At 46.1% G+C, this 19,826-nt stretch overlaps 1 protein-coding gene across 1 annotated transcript in view; it reads right to left on the bottom strand.

The window, feature by feature from the left end:
• The window catches only part of LMX1A (LIM homeobox transcription factor 1 alpha), a 247,350-nt gene that overhangs the window by 3,569 nt on the left and 223,955 nt on the right, over positions 1 to 19,826 (bottom strand). Inside the window, exons 5-7 of the mRNA XM_049881113.1 lie at positions 8,208 to 8,380; positions 4,378 to 4,455; positions 2,660 to 2,729 (exon numbers count right to left, since the gene is read on the bottom strand). Coding sequence (XP_049737070.1) covers positions 2,660 to 2,729; positions 4,378 to 4,455; positions 8,208 to 8,380 — 321 coding nt within the window. The remainder of the gene's footprint in view (positions 1 to 2,659; positions 2,730 to 4,377; positions 4,456 to 8,207; positions 8,381 to 19,826) is intronic.

Raw genomic sequence — 19,826 nt, forward strand, 5'->3', positions numbered from 1 at the left:
TGTATGTGACTTTGTCACTACCATGTGATACACTCGTATACAGAACTTCATGAGAAAAGGAGGATTCAGTTCCTGCCTCCACATCTTGCTGTGGTTTTCTGAGCATGGTTCCATCAACTCTCAGAGACTCCATTTCCTCAATCTATTAAGATGGAAGCAACTTTGTCCCACCAGTCTCAGCTTTCTGAAGTCTATCCTAGGAGCTGCCCTTAGAATTCTTTAACAAAAGTCCCAAGCACTAAGTTTGTGTTCTCATAATGCCTTAAGGCATCCTTTTCCCTTTGATCTTGCTCAGTTCTATGGAGTCAACTTACATGGCTCTTACTAAAGGCCTCTCCTATCTGTGACCCTCTCTGAACTTCACAGGGGCCCTAGAAGATAGGGCTATCAGACATATTAACCCATTCTAGGGATGTGTAGGGAATTGTTGGTTCAGTGGTTAAATTCTTGCCTTCCATGAGGGAGACCCAGATTCCTGACCAACACACCTCATGCATAGCTACCACCTGTCTCTCAGTGGAGGCCTGTGCGTTGCTATGATGCTGAACAGATTTCAGTGGAGCTTCCAGGCTAAGACAGACTAGGAAGAAAGGCCTGGTGTTCTACTTCAAAAATCAGAGAATGAAAACCCTATAGATCACAATGGTCCAATTTGCAACTGATCATGGGGATGGCCTAGGACCCGGCAGTGTTTTGTCTATTGTGCGTGGGGTTCCCATGCGTTGGGGTCAAATCGACGGCAGCTAACAACAACAAAGTGATGTGTAGCCTAAGAAACCAGGAGATGAAAGTCTAGTTCCAGGTCAAACAACATTGGGGGTGGAGCTAAGGGCAGAGTTCAGATGTCCTGACCAGCTTGGAAACCCTGGTGGCGTAGTGGTTAACAGCTACCATTGCTAACCAAAAGGTCGGCAGTTTGAATCCACCAGGCGCTCCCTGGAAACCCTGTGAGGCAGTTCTACTCTGTCCCGTAGGGTCACTATGAGTTGGAATCGACTCGATGGTAATGGGTTTGGTTTTTTTTGACCAGCTTGCTGTTCTGCCCTTCCCCGGCTCCCATGCCTTGTTTCATTTCTTCTCTCCTTTGGCATCTATCTTGTCATTAAGACATGTTTAGCCTAGAAAGTAAGAAACCAAGGGAACGCCTGGTTGGAGGAGGTAGTAAGTCAAATTTAGAGCCTAGCCCAGGTGTCAAGCAGAAGGGAGGCTCCATGCAAGGACAAGGGGCTTGGTTGAAGGGATCGAAAACCAACGTAATATTCTATGCCTTCTTACTCAAATTGTGGTCCACAGATCAGCACCCACCTGGGATCTTGTTAAAAATGGAGAGTCTCAGGTCCCTCCCAGACCTTCTGAATCAGAATCTGTACTTGACCAAGATCCTAGGTGATTTGTGTGTACATTATAGTGTGAGAACACTGCTCTCAGGTACAGAGAGACCATTTAGGAAATTCTGGAAGGATGAACTGGGGGCATGGCCCTTTAAGACATTGTTCTGATATAGTGATTTTTCTCTTTCAATGTCCTTGAAGATTCCTAGAATCTGTCTGTCTTCAACTCCTCCCCTGAAACTCACACCATCCTTATATATATAAAAAAATTAAATAATAAAAAAAAAAAAACTAAGGGTAGGTGGTATGTAGGGATGAGGGGAGGCAGCATGTTTAGTGGGATTTACAGTCAGAGAGATGGGCTCTAGTCCTAGCTCCAACTCTTACCCATCTAGGACACATTCAGTCTTGCAGAGGCTTTGTTTGCTCCTCCGTGAAATGGGATAGTAATGATTTTTCTGCTCACCTCAGCGGGTAGTTGTCGTAAGAGTCAAATCAGCGTAAGTGAGAGAACTTTGTGAACTATACAGCGCTTTGCAAAGAAGGGAATTATTATTTTACTATCATTACTTTTACTATTTTTCATTATTTTGGAAATGGGTGAGTCACAGCAATGTCTTGTATTTAATTGATTGTTGTTAGCTGCCATCAAGTTGGCTCCTGACTCATGCCAACCCCATGTACAACTGAAGAAAATGCTGCTGCCTCGTCCAGTCCTGCCATCCCCATGACCCACTGAGGATCAGACCATCGTGATTAAAAAAAAAAAAAAAATTTTTTTTTTCACTGGCTGATTTCAGGGAATAGATCGTCAGGCCTCTCTTCCCAGCCCGTCTGAGTCTGGAAGCTCCATTAAAGCCTGTTCAGCATGACAGCAACACACAGGCTCCACAGACAGACAGGTGGTGACTGCCCTGGTCTCCCACATGGAAGGTGAGAATTCTACCACGGAAACACCAGTGTTCACATATTTAACTGATCAGCCCAGAAATAAGGGGAGTGAGCAGGATGAGCATGTGCGAGTGTCTTTGGCTCTGTGCACAGTCCTGGCTCCCCAGACACTGGGTGAGGACCAGGGCAATGAGGCTTTGGATACGCTCACTGCTAGCTCCACGGAGCAGTTCTAGGCCTGCAGCTCAGGCACTCTCCGCCTCTCACAATTCCTCATGGCTCAGTCCCCACATGAGGGCTCCATCTTCTACGAGGGTATGGACTGGGCTTTCCTGAGGCCAGAAATTTCATTTAAAAAGCTGGGGAGCACCTGGAGGCCCCTGGTAGGAGAGGCCTGGACTCCAACAAGGGCCTGCTGGGAGGAGCCGCCAGTTTACCTGAACTCAGCCTCTGGGTGTTCTGCTGATCCTGCTGCTGTTGCTGCTGCCGCCTGGCCAACTTCTTCATCTGGTGAGGAGAAAACCACACGATGAGAAGCCAGGCAACCTGCAGCAGATTCCTGAGGTAGTGATGGCCTTCATGTGAGAGAGCTTGGTTGTAGAGCAGAAGGGCCATTTCCCTAGTATTTATTCAGTAAAGGTGTCAGGCTTGAGGAACAAAACCTCCAAGTAGCTGCATCCCAGCTGAGGGGCTTTTCTGCTTGCTGCAATGGTCAGAGAGCTGGCAGAGAAGCAAGGGTGCAGCTTGTCTTAGCAGGAACAGGGATCTCCTCTCAGCAAATCAGACTTGCGACTATGTTGTGACTATCCCACAAAAGGTAGTAAGTGTGTGAGCTGTGGCATCAGGGAGTGAGTATCCAGGGCCAGCCCTGCCTGATGTGGAGCAGGGGCTGCTGACAGGGTGTGGTTTGGGTGGTGCCAAGAGGCTCATGCTCCCCCAAATACCCATCACCGGCTGGGCCCTCATGTTCTAAAGTTCAACCATGAGAGTCATACCTCCAGGTAAGGGGCCTGTCTCCCAAAGCACCGTGTTAACACAGACACTTCCTGGGAGAAGGAACATTTTAACCCAATGATTCTCAAACTGTGTTCTGTGGAACACTAGGGTTCCACCAGATGTTAATATATACCCTGGGTATGTATGTGTGTGTGCTTGTGTGTGTGTAGGAAACATGATGTTTAAAAAATATTAAACCAGTGCCTTTACTGCAGGATTTCTCAGAGCTTTTCAATATGCTCTGTGCTTTCTGAATCCATATGCTACAGGGCCTCGCAAACTTCTTTAATCATAGAGTCCTTTTCTGATGGGACATCTACCAACAGCCCTCTTCTAAGGAATTCATTTATGGAAATACTGCCTTAACCATTAGCAATCATGAACAAATAATGAGATATTCATTTACCACCTATTTTTTTTTTTTTAATGGACCCCAGTGGTGCAGTAGTTAAAAGCTCAGCTGCTAACCAAAAGGTCTGCAGCTCAAATCCACCAGCCACTCCTTGGAAACCCTATGGGGCAGTTCTACTTTATCCTACAAGGTTGCTAGGAGTCAAAATCGACCTGAGGCATTTTTTTTTTTTTTTTTTAAGGTCAGGGTGCTAGAAATATGGACTCTAAGACACATGAATTTTTAGGCATAGATGAGGAAAAGGTCTAGAAGAAAGATCATGGCAGGGAAATATAGACCTGGGCAGAATCCAGGTATGGGCATATTTAGTAAGGGCATGGGCACTGGGAGAGCTGAGTAAAGATATTTATTCCACCCATGTCAGGCTGGTGTCTTCACTCAGTCAGATGTGTGCTATTTGGGTTTCTGATTGAAATTTTAAAAGGATTTTGGTATCTGGGTTAAAGAAACATGAATTAAAGAACAGAGTGAGACACAGAAAGACATTTATTGGCACAACTGGCTGACTAGATTCACAGTCACAGCCACAAGCAAAATAATAGCCATTTCACTAAAACAAATGCCTAGTCTGTCCCCTTCTGCAGTGCTGCTGTGGCTGAAATGTTTGTGGATAACAGAATTTCTGAATTGAGAGAACTATTCTACCCAATGAGTTCAGGTTTGAAAACCTAGAGGCCGGGACAAATGTCCTACTGCTATTATTTCAGGAAACCAGCCACCTAGAGACAGACAAAAGAAGCAGGTTACCTTAGCTCTCTGATTCTGGAACCACACCTGAACGACACGGACGCTCAGCCCTGTCTCTGCAGCCAGGGTCTCTCTCACCTTGAAAAAACAGAACATTAGAAATAGAGAAACATTACAATCCCTGAGAAAGAGGCTTGGAACATTTCCCACACAGCGCATGAGGAGGCCAGCAGGCCATATTTTACAGAGGAACTGGTATAAACCAAAACATAAGAACTTCATTTCCCTTCAGGTGGAGACAGGGTCCTTCGCCGGGTCAACAAAGAAAGGAAAAATCATTCATTCAGATGTGCGTTCCCAGGAGGCGTTTCTGGGTTTCTCTTATGCTAGAAATTAGACCTTCATGTGCTGTTAAGTCATTAGCAAAGTCTATTGTGCCTTTGCTATAACCCGTGCATATCATTAACATACTTAAGAAAAACAGGGTAAAATTCACTTTGCAAAACCAAATGGCTCTCTCTTGCTCTCCTCTCTCATCTAGATCCATTGTCCTAATTTTTTTGTTTTGTCCATCGTAGCTTGAAGGGATGGTGAATGTTTAATGAATAGCATATTCCCTGTTATCCTAAGTGAGCCCTGCCCAAAGAGGGGAAAGTGGGAGCCAGCTGGACTCCGACAGAGCAAGGCAAGCAGCTCTGGCGCAGGAAAATGCACCAGGTCGTGCAGAGACAGGCTCATCAGGATCCAGGTAATAAGGTTGTCGTTGTTAGTTATCATCGAGTTGATTCTGACTCATGGTGACCCCATGTATGCAGAGCAGAGCTGCTCCATAGGGTTTTCAAGGCCTTTTGGAAGCAGATTGTCAGGCCTGTCTTCTGAGGTGCCTCTGGGTGGGTTTGAACAGCCGACTTTTTGTCCAGTAGTTGAGCGCTCAACCGTTTGCGCCACCCAGAAAGTAGAGAATAAAGAGATGTGTTTAAAATCTGCCCTCCATACAGGCAGGCGGTGAAGTGGCTGGCAAGGTGGCGAGATGGGAAGGGGCAAGAAGCACAGGCTTCGCAAGAATGGGCCTGAGAGATGCTGTCACTTCTTGGTTGCTGTCATAGATTGAATTATGTCCCCCCCAAAAATGTGTGTATCAGTTTAGCTGGGCCATGATTCCCCGTACTGTGTGATTTTCCTATGTTGTAAATCTTGCCTCTATGATATTTTTTTTTTGTTTTTTTTTTTTAAGGGAAGATGGGCAGCAGTTGTGTTAGTGAGGCAGGACTCAGCCTACAAGACTGGATTGTGTCTTAAGACAATCTCTTGAGATATAAAGAAGCAACCAGAGAGACGGGGGACCTCATACCACCAAGAAAGCAGTGTCAGGGACGGAGCATGTCCTTTAGACCCGGGGTTCCTGCACAGAGAAGCTCCTAGTCCAAGGGAAGATTGACACCTTCCTCCAGAGCCGACAGAGACAGAAAGCCTTCCCCTGGAGTTGATGCCCTGAATTTGGACTTTTAGCCTACTTTACTGTGAGAAAATAAACTTCTCTTTGTTAAAGCCATCCACTTGTGGTATTTCTGTTATAGCAGCACTAGATGACTAAGACAGTTGGATTCTGGGAAGGAGCTCGGATTAAAGGAGGTAGCTGAAGAAATTCGTGATTAGAGCGTTCCCGAAGCCTTGAGAAGTGCTTTTCCTTGATGGTGCCATTTGGGCTGAGGCTTAGGAGAAGTGGAATGATTAGACTCCATTTTTAAAGCACATCCATCTTCTAAGCCAAATAAAATAGCTGTCTGCACAGGGGTCCAACTCCACCTGTTGAAACCCTCCTCGTTCTTCAGAGGTCCAGCACAAAAGCCACCTGTTCCACAAAACCTCTCCTGAATCTCCCCACAGAAGTGACCTTTCCATTCCCTCGGCTCCCACGGCTCCTGGCTGGCCCCTTTATTACAGTTCTTGGCGCTTTCTCCCCAGTGTTCCAGCTATCTGTGCACACATCTCCTTTGTGCTGGTGGCCTGGAAGCTACGCAGGGGCAAGCACTGGGTACAGGGCAGACTCAGGCTGGGAGTTCAGTACATGCACCGTTGATAAGTGCAAATTTGCTTTGAGTGCATTTCTCTTTTTCCTGGAGTCCCTGGGTGGTGCAAATGGTTAACACACTCAGCTGCTAACTGAAAGGTGGAAGTTCAAGTCCACTCAGAGGCATCTTGTGTAAAAAAGCCTGGTGATATACTTCCAAAAAATCAGCCATTGAAAACCCTATGGAGCACAGTTCTATTCTGACACACATGGGGTCACCATGAATCTGAATCAACTCAATGGCAACTGGTTTCACTTTCTCCCAGTAGCTCCTTGGAGCCTAAATGCAACAAGGACAGGGGCAGGAAGAGCCCTGAAGTTGAATCTTTCTGAAGGTCAGATTTTATGGTGGGCCATATTACTGTTCAGCATCCATCCACCCTCTCTCCCCTGCTCCGTGGGAGCATGTACTTCTCCGCAGCACCCACACTGGGCTTGGCCATAGGAGGTACTTGGATCAGTGAAATGTGAAAGGATATGACATATGTGACATCCAGGTGGAGGCTTTCAATGGGCCTGCCCAGTCTGACCTGGCCTCCTGCCCTCTGCCACCCTCAGAAGAATGCCATACCCCTGGTAGGGCTCCTTCAAGATGATCCTTGAATGAGAGACCTGTGGAGCAGACGTGAACCTGAGCCCAGCTAAGCCACAGTCCACCCACAGCCCAGGAGCAAGAAATAAATGTTTGCTGGGAGCCACTAAGATTTTGGGCTGTTCGTTACCACAGCAAAAGTTGACTAATAGAAATAGGGATGAAGGAAAAACAATGCTAACATTTTTTAAATAATGTATTTCTTCTATGAGTTTCAGTAAAGAATGCTTTCTTTGCTTTGTTTCAGTTGTGTAGAAGGCAGTACCCAGCATATGACAGTCAGTAAAGGGGCAGATACCGGTGGTGCAATGGTTAAGCACTAAGCTGCTAACTGAGAGGCTGGTGGTTTGAACCTACTCAGAGGCTCTGCAGGAGAAAGACCTGGAAATCTGCTTCCATAAAGGTTTCAGCCTAGAAAACCCCATGAGGCAGTTCTGCTCTGTTGCATGGAGTTGCTATAAGTCAAAAATTGACTCACAGCACCCAACAACACTCAACAGAGAGGCACTGCTTGTTGTATCAGAGACTGTAACTGTCCCCAAGATACAGGCTTGCCTTCTTCCTACCAGTATTTGAATCCCCATGTTTTAGCAGGGCACACGGTCACCCACTGGCCCTGGGAAGAGACTCACTTCCCAGCCTCCCTTGTAGAAGGTGTGGCCATGTGACTAAATCTTGGCCAGTGCCTATGAGTGAAGGTGGTGCAAGCAACTACTGGGTCAGCTTGGCCTCCACCTCCTTTTTCTCTACCCCGGTGGCTGGAAAAGTAATCTCAACCAGAGCAGCCCCTTGGAGCTGAGCGATGTATAACGGAGCTACCTACCAGTCTCAGAATGCTCACCTCTGACCTATGACAGAAGAAAGAAAGAAACTCTTATCTCATTAGGCCACTGTGTTTTCAGACTGTTACAGCATCTTGGTCTATGCCTCACTGGTACCTATCCTTATTATTACTCTCACTGCTCTCCGTGAAATGAAAGGGGTGAACAACAGCCCAGGTAGAGTAGTGAGCAAACATAAAGGAAGAGGGAAATTCTACTACATCCCTGGCCCAGCCTCAGTGCTTTCTGGGGTCTCCAGCGGGACTCAGGGCCCCCTGCACAGGCTTGGTCTAACACCCTTCCTACTGCCCTGACCCCCAGGGGCCCATCTATACCCCAGGGGCATCCATAGTGCACGCACAGATGTGGGGCCCAGTTACCTTTCCACCCCTCCCCTCTCCTGTACCTTCCGGCATGGCTTGGAGGACACTTCAAACGAGGCCTTGAACGCTCTCCTCTGTTGGGTTGTCAAGATGGTTCTGGGACGTTTGGGGCGCTTGTGGTCCTTACCATCCTCAGCAGCTCCCTTCCCTGCTCCGTGGGCTGACTTGCAAAGATTTTCTTCATCGTCACTTTTGCCTAAAAGCAGCAGAAAACAATGTGCTGAGTCCAGGATAGCCACTTTCTAGAGCTGTGGGATATTCCATAACCAGGCACTTGGGTCCACACTCCCAGCAAGGCTTTACATATGAGTGCAATAACTTATGTGGTATGACTTGAAACCTCAAGGAGGAGGCTAAGGAAAGTACTTCTAAAAGCCAGAGGCTTGTACCAGAGTCTACCACCACAGCTCGGGACTTTATCATGGAATGGTATGCTGGCTCCACGTGTACCGGCTGAGTAATGGTGGGCATATTACTTACCTCCCTATGACTCAAAATCAGGATATGACAGTACCTACTTCATTGGGGTTGCTGTCAGGATTAAATGAGTTAATACAAATAAGGCACTAAGAATGCTGCTTGGCACACAATGCTCAATAAGTTGGCCATTAGTATTATTTTGTAGGTATCTTTTTTCAAGACTAGGCCTAGAAATAATGAGTATCACCTGTTAGTGCTATGCTCCTTTAAAAATCACCTATATGGGACCAAACAGTCAACAATTACTTTAAAACAAAGATCAGAACATAAGGGGGCAGGGAAACAAGATTAACGGAAACGAAGCAACCAGAATGGAAATAACGAGAATGTTCATGCACTGTGAAGAATGCAACCGATGTCACTGAAAAACTTGTGTAGAAATTGTTACATGGAAACCTAAACTACTATGTAAATCTTCACCAAAAACACAATAAAATATTGTTAAAAAAAAAAAAAAAAAGACTAGACCTAGAGAAGCTGGGTGTAACTTCCTAGACACTATGTCTGAAATTCTAGCCACTGCCAGGAGGTAGAAACCATTACTGTTTAAAAGTCTACAGAAGAACAACATTAGATTACCTGCAGGTAGAGATAACCGAGAATGGTCAGATAACAGGGATAATTCATCAAAATTGCTTCTCTATAAAATAATAAATCTCTATTAAAGTAACAATAAATATGTGACAATTCAACTCTAGAAGCAGTGAGCAATACAAGGGGAGTAATTTTTAAAAGAAATAAAGCTCTGCAGTATACCCCATATTCTTTCCCAGGCTACCTCTTCCATTGCACAGACTGTATACCCCCAGAGATGCTTCTAGGGTCTGGGAAATACCTGTGTGAGGGGGACTTCTCATGTGGAGCATTAAAACCTTAGACAGCAGGGGAAGTCAGCACAACTAAATCAAAAGCTAAGAAGTTTCCTGAATACAAACAAACACTTCAAGGGACAGAGTAGCAGGGATGGGAGTCTGGGGACAATGGTTTCGGGGTACTTCTAGGTCAGTTGGCATAACAAAGTCTATTAAGAAAATGTTCTGCATCCCATTTTGGTGAGTGGCATCTGGGGTCTTAAAAGCTAGCGAGTGGCCATCTAAGATGCATCAATTGGTCCCAACCTACCTGGAGCAAAGGAGAACGAAGAATACCAAAGACACAAGGAAAATATTAGCCCAGGAGACAAAAGGGCCACAGAAACCAGAGACTCCATCAGCCTGAGACCAGAAGAACTAGATGGTGCCCGGCTACCACAAATGACTGACCTGACAGGGGACACAAAAGAGAGTCCCTTATGGAACAGGAGAAAAGTGGGGTGCAGAACTCAAATTCTAGTAAAAAGACTAGACTTAATGGTCTGACTGAGACTGGAGGGACCCTGGAAGACATGGCCCCCAGGCTCTCTGTTAGCCCAGAACTGAAACCACTCCCAAAGACAACTCTTCAGACAAAGATTAGACTGGACTATAAGAATTAAAATGATACCCGTGAAGAGAGTGCTTCTTAGCTCAAGCTTAGACTAAATGGGCAGCTCCTGTCTGGAGGAGAGATGAGAAGGCAAAAAGGGACAGGAGCTGGATGAATGGACACGGGAAATCCGGGGTAGAAAGGAGGAGTATGCTGTCACATTATAGAGAGAGCAACTAGGGTCACATAACAATGTGTGTATAAATATTTGTATGAGAAACTGACTGGAACAGTAAACTTTCACTTAAAGCACAATTAAAAAACAAAACAAAACCTTGGGGAGCTCTATGCCCAAACTACCTAAACACAGATCTCTGGTTCCTCACCAAGGTGGGCTGTCCTATTTCCTCCAGTGAGAAACACTTGCCCCCAAGGGCTTCCCCCCGCCCAGCCACCCTGATTTCAGTCCCCTTCTGGTCAGTTTCAACAAAACCAAGCTGAGGGCACACACTGTGTCAGTCAGGCATCTGTGCTCTTCACTCCACCGTCCTCTGCAAAGGTCGTGCGTTTGTATAGGCTGTTTTAGTTTAGACTTTTATTGAGTTCTAATCTATGGGGGGTTTTCATTCTGGCCCTCTGCCAGAGCCACAAAAACTTATTTTATCTGAAAGAACAATGCCTTCTTTTCTCCACAAACAGTTAAAAATACTTTTGAACGTGAAGGAGCACTATGAGTTCCTTGAGGGCTTGACCCGTGATGTCATTGGAAAGGGACTGGATGTTAGCAGACCTAGGTTTCCATTCCAGTTCTGCCCCTTGTTACATGTATAGGCCTATGCAAGATATGTCATCTCACTGACCCTCAGGTTCCTCTTCTGAATACTGGGGACAATAACACCCACCCAGCAAACAAGGCTAGACCGTAGGAATAATGAAGCTGTGCGTGAAACAGCTAACATAGTCCTGGCACATAGGGGGTTCTCAATACATGTTGTGAACAGGATGTCTTTTCTCTCCTCCCCACCTCCCTCAATAATAATTTTTTTTTTAAACCCCAAAGATTAAAAAGAAAAGAGATAAAGCAAGAATGCTTATGACGAGGGGTGGCCACTCTAGCACCTTCAGCTCTGAGGCTGCTCTTTTCTAGGAGCAATGCAGCAAGCTCCTCTTGGTCGTACCTTAGTGTGAAGAGGTTTTGGGATATTTCTAGAAGGAGATTTTCGAAATGGCAAGGGAAAAATAAGCTCTTAAGAACTAAAAGCCCCAGGGAAATAAGAAGAATCCACAAGAGGATAAAAGATAGGAAAAAAAGAGAGCCATGGACTGCATAGATTCGACACTGCTCGCCCTATTCATCCCACTACTTGGAGATGTCCCAGAGCCCAGGCTTTACCAAGGCCATTAACTCTTCGAAGGTGCACTCTTCAGGGTCAAAAGGATGCTCCTTTGATACCAGTGATCCCTTCGGTAACATTTCTGAGGAAGTGGGGCTGACACACAACCTCCAGTGTTGTGCAGATCTCCTGTAAGGCGGGTGGCTACAAGTGGCTAAGTCTGTTAGAAATACTGAGAAATACAAATTCTAAAATACATATATTTTAAATGCAATTATATTATCTTCAAGAACTTCATGCCTCTACCAGGTTTGTCAATAAACTGGCATTTGCAAATACTTTATGGAGTCAGTCTGATTCTTTTAGTCATTCCTTACATATCTGATGCTAATCTATATTGATAAGTAGCATAACATATCTAATGAAAATGTGAAGTCTAAAAGAATGTGACATTTCATGATAATTGTCTCATATATATTGATGTCTTTCAGGGAAACAATCTAGCATGATATCTACAAGCACGGGCTTTGGAGCCATATAAAAAAAAATTTTTATTTTTTATAAACTCAGGTTTAAATTCTGGTTCTGCCAGTTACTATGTGTGATTTTGAACAAATTCTTCCAGGCTCATTTTTCTCTTTGGAGAAAGTAATAATGTTGTCGGGATTAAATGAGATGATAAAGATTTCGGCACTGTCTAAAATGTGGTAGATGCTCAACAAATAATAAATAACATAAATATTATTATTATCATTTCAACACAAAAGAAGTATTCTTGGTACTGGACACATTCTTTTGGCTAATAATAATTGCATATTGATGGGTCCTGAGTTAAAGTTTTCCAATGCCAAGCATTCGTTTACCTTACAGGTATAATCCTAGCGAAAAAGGAGAGTAGGTTTTCTGGAACGTGAGCGTATGAGTGCTATGAGAAGGTACAAGGGGAGAGAATGTTGGGGTTGGTTCCACAAGGAAGGTGTAATTTGTGAAGTTCGATCAGAGCCCAGAGGCAGGATGGCTGGTGGCCTCTGGTGTCTTCCTTCTGATGTCACTTTACTAAGTCTTGTCTAGTGTGATGGTTAAGGTTGTGTGCCAACTTGTCCGGTCCATGGTTCTCAGCAGTTTGGCAGTTATGTAATGATGTAGTTATCCTCCATTTTGTGATATAGTGTCATCATCTCCATAATGTGATCTGACGTGATCAGCCAATCAGTTGTAAGGGGAATTTCCTTGGGGGTATGGCCTGCATCCAATGTATATGAATGCGCTGGCACTTTCTCCCTCCAATGTCCAGTATCTCACTTTCTCTCCTGTTCTGTTAGGTGCCCCTTTTACTTCCCAGAAGCACGTCATGCTCTGGACCACAGGTCTATGAACTTTCTCCATTAAAGGCTAGAAAGTAAATATTTTCGTTTTTGTAAGCCACATGATCTCTATCCCAGTTATTCAACTGTGCCATTATACAGCTCTGTCCTCTAGGGTCACTATGAGTTGGAATCGACTGGACGGCAACAGGTATTATAGAACTAAACCAGCCATGACCCACTAAAAAACCCACTGCTGTTGAGTCAATTCCGATTCATAGCGACCCTAGAGGACAGAGTAGAACTGCTCCATAAAATTTCCAAGGAGCGCCTGGTGGATTTGAACTGCCAACCTCTTGGTTAGCAGCTGTAGCACTTAACCACTACGCCACCAGGGTTTCCAGACAGTATGAGTGAGTGTCGCTATATTCTAAAGATGTGGTGAAACCCACGTGAAATTGTTCACTACAGATTAGTAAGTAAACACAGTTAAGCCCATGTATTCCTTGCTTGGAAACCCTGATGGCATAGTGGTTAAGTGCCACAGCTGCTAACCAAAAAGTCAGCAGTTCAAATCCATCAGGTGCTCCTTGGAAACTCTATGGGGCAGTTGTACTCTGTCCTATAGAGTTGCTATGAGTTGGAATCAACTCAAAGGCAACAGGTTTGTGGGGTTTTTGTTTGTTTGTTTGTTTTTGTTTTTATACCTTGATTACTGGTTAATCCGCCCCTGGTTCCAATTAAACTGTGTTAACAAAAACAGGCAGCAGTCCAGATTTGGCCTGTGGGCCATAGTTTGCCGACGCCTGCTCTAGGCCTCTCCTGACCTCCTGTTCTCTGTCAGAGCTTAAAGGCCTCATGTCCCATGCTTTCAGGCTCTGACTCTGGAGGCACCATGGAACCAATGGATGGCCACGGTTTGATGTGTTCTCTCCCACAGTCAGTAACATGTACGCTTACTAGGAAGTGCCTCCCCCTAAATAGTCATCAGTGTGGGGGTCTCAGGTATCCTGGGAAATCTGGAGATTCTGGAGGTGGAGGGGCGGAAGGGCCTTTTAGCACAGCGCAGATGGATACCACAGCCCAGCTGCCAACTGGACAATGGGCAATAACTAACCATCACTCGGCTTCCATCTGTTGTTGTTAGCTGCCATCAAGTCATCCCCCGACTCACTGTGACCCCACGCATAACACAAGAAAACACTGCATGGTTCTGCACCATCCCTATGATCTGCTGTAGATGACACTGTTGTGATCCATAGGGATTTCACTGGCTGATTTTAGGAAGTAGATTGCCAGGCCTTTCTTCCTACTCCATCTTAGTCTGGAAGCTTTGCTGAAACCTGTTCAGTATCATAGCAACACGCAAGCCTCCACGGACAGATGGGTGGTGGCTGCACCCAGGAATCGGTAGTGCATTGGCTGGGAATCAAACCCGAGTCACTCGCGAGAATTCTACCACTGAACCACCGCTGTCTCGTCAGCTTCTATCTACTGTGTGGTAAGTACCCTGGGCGTAATGGTGCCCTATGATTCTCTTAGGGAATTTCTAGGCTGCTCCTGTGATGTGCACGGAGGCTTCCGTCTTCCCTTTTCAGCATAACAAGATTGCCCGCCTCTAATCCCAACTTCTCCATGAAAATGTGCACTGCCTAAAACACACTTAACTGATTTGTCCAAGAGAAAGCAAAGTTCTTAAGGAGTCAGGAGATTTCTCCCAGAACCAGCAGGAGTATTGGACAGCAGAAGATGAAGAAGGAAAAACCTTAAAACAGCAGAAAAGTGGGAGTCGAGGGGGAGGCAGCCTCAGTCCATGGCCAGAGGCTCCCACGCCCAGATGCAGGACAGAGCTATCCCTCATAATTTAAGCTGACACCCCTCTGTGCAGATGAAAGGAACACAACTTGCTGCTCTCCGACAACAAATGTCAGCTTCCCTGGAGGCCATTTAGCCACAAACACGGCATAAATCTGACTCCTGGTGGGGAAGTCCAGAGATTAAGTCTCCACACACAGCCTACCAGAGTGAAATGAATTTCCTTGGCACAAGGTTTGAACATGTCTCTCAGGGCCTTTTCTTTCCCCTTTCTTATAAAAAAAATCTGGAATGGTTCAGGGCTGTTTCTCCCCCTCTGCTTGTTCCTCCCACTCGTTTATGACATAAGCAATCACAGATGAAAGACTCAGCCATGGTTTATGGCCCTGAGACGGGGCTGCACTACCTGTGGGGCCTCGCGGATTCATTTCAGGCTGTTGGAAAAATCCCAACGGCCCATAAACAGGGCAAGAGATAGCTGAGCTTGGCCCAGAAGGCGAGGGTGAGGGATGGGGCTACTAACCCTCATGCTAGGGAAGGGAGAGGCAGGAACAGGCCTCTCATGCTTCCCCAGCAATGAGCCTCATAAATGTCCTTCGGGCTGGAGTAGTAGAGAAAAAGGCCTGGGATTTTTGTGGGTGGAGGAAGGAGGGGAAGAATCAGAGAAGGAATTTATGAAGACAGGATATATAGGAAGCGATTTCAGTCACTGCCCTGCATTGCAGGACCAGAATTTCCCTCTCCCTGAGAATAGCAGTAGTCAACCCTGGATGCAATGAACTCAAAGCAGCATTTACAACCCAAGAGGCAATGAGTACAGTTCTTTAGAAAGCAGACAAGTGAAGTCTGTGCAGCTACTGTTTGGAAACTGTCTTACATGTAGTTCTTCAAAGAAAAACTCAGACCCAAGGTCCCTCAACTCAGACTAAAACTGTTGTTGTTGCTATTGTTACTGGCTGTCCAGTTGGCTCCAACTCATGGCAACCTTATGCATAACAGAATGAAACGTTGCCTGGTCCTGTGCCATCTTTAAGATCATTGATACGTTTGAGTCCAATGTTGTGGCTATTGTATAATGCCTTCTCACCTATGGGGCTCATCTTCCTGCACTTTATTGGACAATATTCTGTTGTGATCCATAAGGTTTTCATTAGCTAATTTTTGGAAGCTTATCTCCAGCCTTTCTTCCTAGCCTACCCTATTCTGGAAGCTCCACTGAAACCTGTCCACCATGGGTTACCCCGCTGGTATCTGAAATACCAGTGGCATAGCTTCCAGCATCATAGCAACACGCAAGCCACCACGGTATGATCTGACTTGGAACTTACTCATTCAATCATTTATTCGGTAATGACGTACTGCGGGCTCACGTGCCAGGCACTGTACAAGGACAACACCAGGATGCAGCAAAGATGAAGACTCAGCTGTGGCTCGCACGGAGATCTCAGATTAGTGGAGGAGAAAGGTCCAGCACCAAGATAATGGTAACTCTGCTCAGAGGAGCTAGCGGAGGGGGCTGGGGAAAGCCACCAATGAAGGTGTCACCTGGGCTGAAATGAATCAAAGGCAGAAAAGGAGAGGAAGGGTGTTTTAGGAGAAGAGGACAGAACATTTAAAGGCACAGAAGCAAGGCATTTACCTGGGAAGGGAGGTTTATCAAATATAAATTACACACTCAGAACTGTTCTGTGTAATTGTGAAGGGATCAGAAAGGGGTATAAGATAACCCCTTGCTCTTAATGAACAGAGCTCCATTTAACATGTATGAAACAGTAAAGAATATATAATAGTATATGATTAAGTTTTCCATGCATGGTGAATGCTGTAATAAAAATGTGGGCATTGAGAAAAGAGGGGTGTCTATCAGGCCAGAAAGGTTGGTGAAGGCTGGAGGCTTAAGACAGGAGTAGTAGATATGGAGGAGCCCTGGTGGCACAGTGGTTAAGAGCTCGGCTGCTAACCAAAAGGTCGGCAGTTCGAATCCATCAGCTGCTCCCTGGAAGCCCTATGGGGCAGTTCTACTCTATTCTATAGGGTCGCTATGAATCAGAATCCATGAGACAGCAAGGGGTGTGGTTTGGCTTTAGTTCAGTAGATATGGAAAGCCAGAGGGGAGGGAACAGGTGTTGCACAAAAGGGCTGTGTGTCACCTGCCTGCAAACTGGAGGAAAGGTGAGAGAGTGACATGGAGGGTGGGGAGACCCTTCACGCCTCGGGCACAGGGTGCACATCTGGCGGGAAGAAGAAACACGGCTGGGGAGGCGACTTGGGGCTGACTAGCGGGGTCCTGATGCTCCAGAGCAGACTTCATGAGCAATGGGAATCCATGAGGGGCTCTGCTGCTGGAGCTACGGGAGAAAGTGCGGACCCAGAGTACACGGCACAGCAACACAGGGAGGACTCAGCAACAGCCCCGGACTGCTGTGCTCATGTGTGGGTGATGGCACTGGGCCACAACGTCCACTTGGAAGACTGTAGGGTTCCAACTCTAGACAGGGAACTCAAGAAAAAGAAGGAAGTGCTCACTTCCCAAGCACTAGTTCTGGGTCAGGCCCTGTGTCCAGTGTACACGTGTCCTTTCATCTCTACTGCAGCCTAGTATGAAGGGTATTATTGTACTTCCTCGTCTAACTAAGGAATAAATGGGAACCCAGAGAGGTTAAGTAAGCTGTCTCAACACACAGAGACCGAGTGGCAGGGCCAGGTTTCACACGAGGCTCATTGGTTCCCAAGCCTGGGCCCAGAGACACCTCATATGGGCAATCCCTGAAGGGAGGAGGGAAACAAGACTTTTTCATCAGCAAATCAGGGACAAGCAAGAGACAGTCCCCTGTGCATGTCACAGACCACTGACATGATGATGGTGGAGGATTGGACTTTTATGATAAGAGCATGTGGGGAAGATGAAGGTAACATTGATCATCAAATGGGAGATTTGGTGGAAATCTGGTGGTGCAAAGGTTAAGCACCCCGCTGCTAACTGTAAGTTTGGTGGTTGGAACCCACCCAGTGGCTCCAGGAGAAAGACCTGGCAAGACGCTCCCATAAAGGTTATAGCTTAGAAAACCCTAAGGAGTAGCTCTACTCTGTCACATGGGGTCGCTATGAGTCTACAATCAACTTGACGGCACAACAGTCATAATTTTGCCACTAAGCTGTGTGCTCTTGATAAAACTCCTCACGTCTCCAGCACCCTCATTTCTTCATCTATGAGATGATAGAAGCATTCCTTCTGCTCACCCAGTACCTGACATGCCATCATTTTACAACTGCATTGTTCCACAAGACAGCCTCATGAGGCAGGATAGGTGTTATTATCCCTCTTTTACAAATAAGTAAACTGAGGCCCAGTGGTAGGTCTCTTGCCCAAGGACACACAGCTGGGGTGCTCTTTGTTCTAGCTCCTCCCCCCACTGCTGGCCTGACCTGCCTCACAGGGTTGTTGTGAAGATCCCATGATACCTGGTGCTTGCAAACAGTCAGGTGCTGCTCAACTGCAGGCAGCCCCACTGCTATGAAAGAGTATTGAAAGAAAAGGCTGGAAGGCAAGGCTGTCTGAAGTGGGTGGAGGGGTGCGACATCTACCCTGAGATCTGGCTGGAAAAGCCATTTTTTTCACTCCAAAAGGGACAGGAAAAAAAAAAAAAAAAGGGACAGAGCTCCTTTTAAATCCCTGCACTTCCCTCCCCCACACTCCCCCACCCCAAGTCGCTGCATGCAATGCCCACACCAGCATGCTTGGGCAAGATCTCCAGTCCCAGTGCATGGATCATGTCAGGCACTGAGCAGACAGAAGCAGAGCTGCAGCACCCCTGAGTCAGCCCGTAGGTAAAGTGCCCCAAGAAAGACACCTTTGTTCAGACATATCCACTCTAGATGGGGGTTCCTGTGCCAGGCAGGGGGAAGGGCCAGATGGGTCAGCGCCAGAGCAGTCCAGCTCCAACATTCAGGCAGGCCCCCAAGGGGAGCTGTGTCTCCACTCTGTGAGTGTTGGCAGCCGGCCACAGCCTGGATGCCTCTCCTTTGTCTTTCCTCAGCTGGCTGGTGCTCCTAAAAGGGAAACCTTGCGCTTGGGAGGTATGCAGGCAACATGACAACATTAGTACTGATTGGTGGAATTACCGTTAATTGGTATCAGTTTGGGGTCTTTTCATGTTGGAATAGCCTTCTGCTGACACCTATCCCTCATCTCTCCCTCTCCCCCACCACAGGCAAACATGCACACCTGCATGTGCACACACACACACGCACACATTGCATCTTATTCATCTTTCCCTCTCTGAGCTTTTACATCTCTCTTTTTTTTTTCTGTTTTAAACGTCCCGCCAGTTTCCCTGCCCCTCCTTGCCTTTTCATCTTTGCTTTTGGGCAAATGTTGCCCATTTGGTCTCATATGGTAGATCGTTCTAAGGAGCACATTTCTTATGGGTGTTATTGTTTATTTTACAGGCCAGTCTATTATTTGCCTGAAAGATGACCTCCAGAAGTGGCTCCAGTTCCAGATTAAAAGGGTGTCTTAGGGCAACAGTCTCGGGGGTTCCCCCAGTCTCTATTGGTCCAGTAAGTCTGGTCTTTCTTATGAATTTGAGTTTTACTCTACATTTCTATTCCTTTCTAACTAGGATCTTCTACTGTGACCCTGGTCAGAGCTGTCGGTAGTGGTAGCAGGGCACCATCTAGTTCTTCTGATCTCAGGCCAGAGGACGCTGTGGTTCATGTGGGCCATTGGTCCTATGGACTAATTGCTTCCTTGAATCTTTGGTTTCTTTCACTCTCCTTTGCTCCAGATGGTAAAAAACCAATAGTTGTATCTTAGATGGCTGCTTGAAAGCTTTTAAGACCCCAGGCACTACTCACCAAACTAGGGTATAGAACATTATCTTTATGAACTGTGTTATTGCAATTTGACCTAGATATTCTCCAAGACTATGGTCCTTAGCCTTCAAGACAAGTAACTCAGTCCCACAAGGTGTTTGGCTATGTCTAAGAAGATTCTGTAGCTGTGTTCCCGATGTGCTCCACTATGTATAAGAACATATATGCAGGACATACAAATATGTATATACAAACGGCCACAACTATACCTATATATGCATGTGAATGTACCCCCACACACCCACCCACGCCTATATAACATACAAATCTACCTATGTAACCAGTAACAGATTTTCAGTTGTTATTACCATTGTTGCAGAATTGTATATATTACAGCATTTGCCATAATTGTACTTTATTCTTGTGTACCTCTCAGCATCTTCATTTACCTTGGTCACATTGTGCTGGCATTCTCCATATTATGTATTGC

This window comes from Elephas maximus, chromosome 3, assembly GCF_024166365.1.
Source record: "Elephas maximus indicus isolate mEleMax1 chromosome 3, mEleMax1 primary haplotype, whole genome shotgun sequence".
Classification (NCBI taxonomy): Eukaryota; Metazoa; Chordata; class Mammalia; order Proboscidea; family Elephantidae; genus Elephas; species Elephas maximus.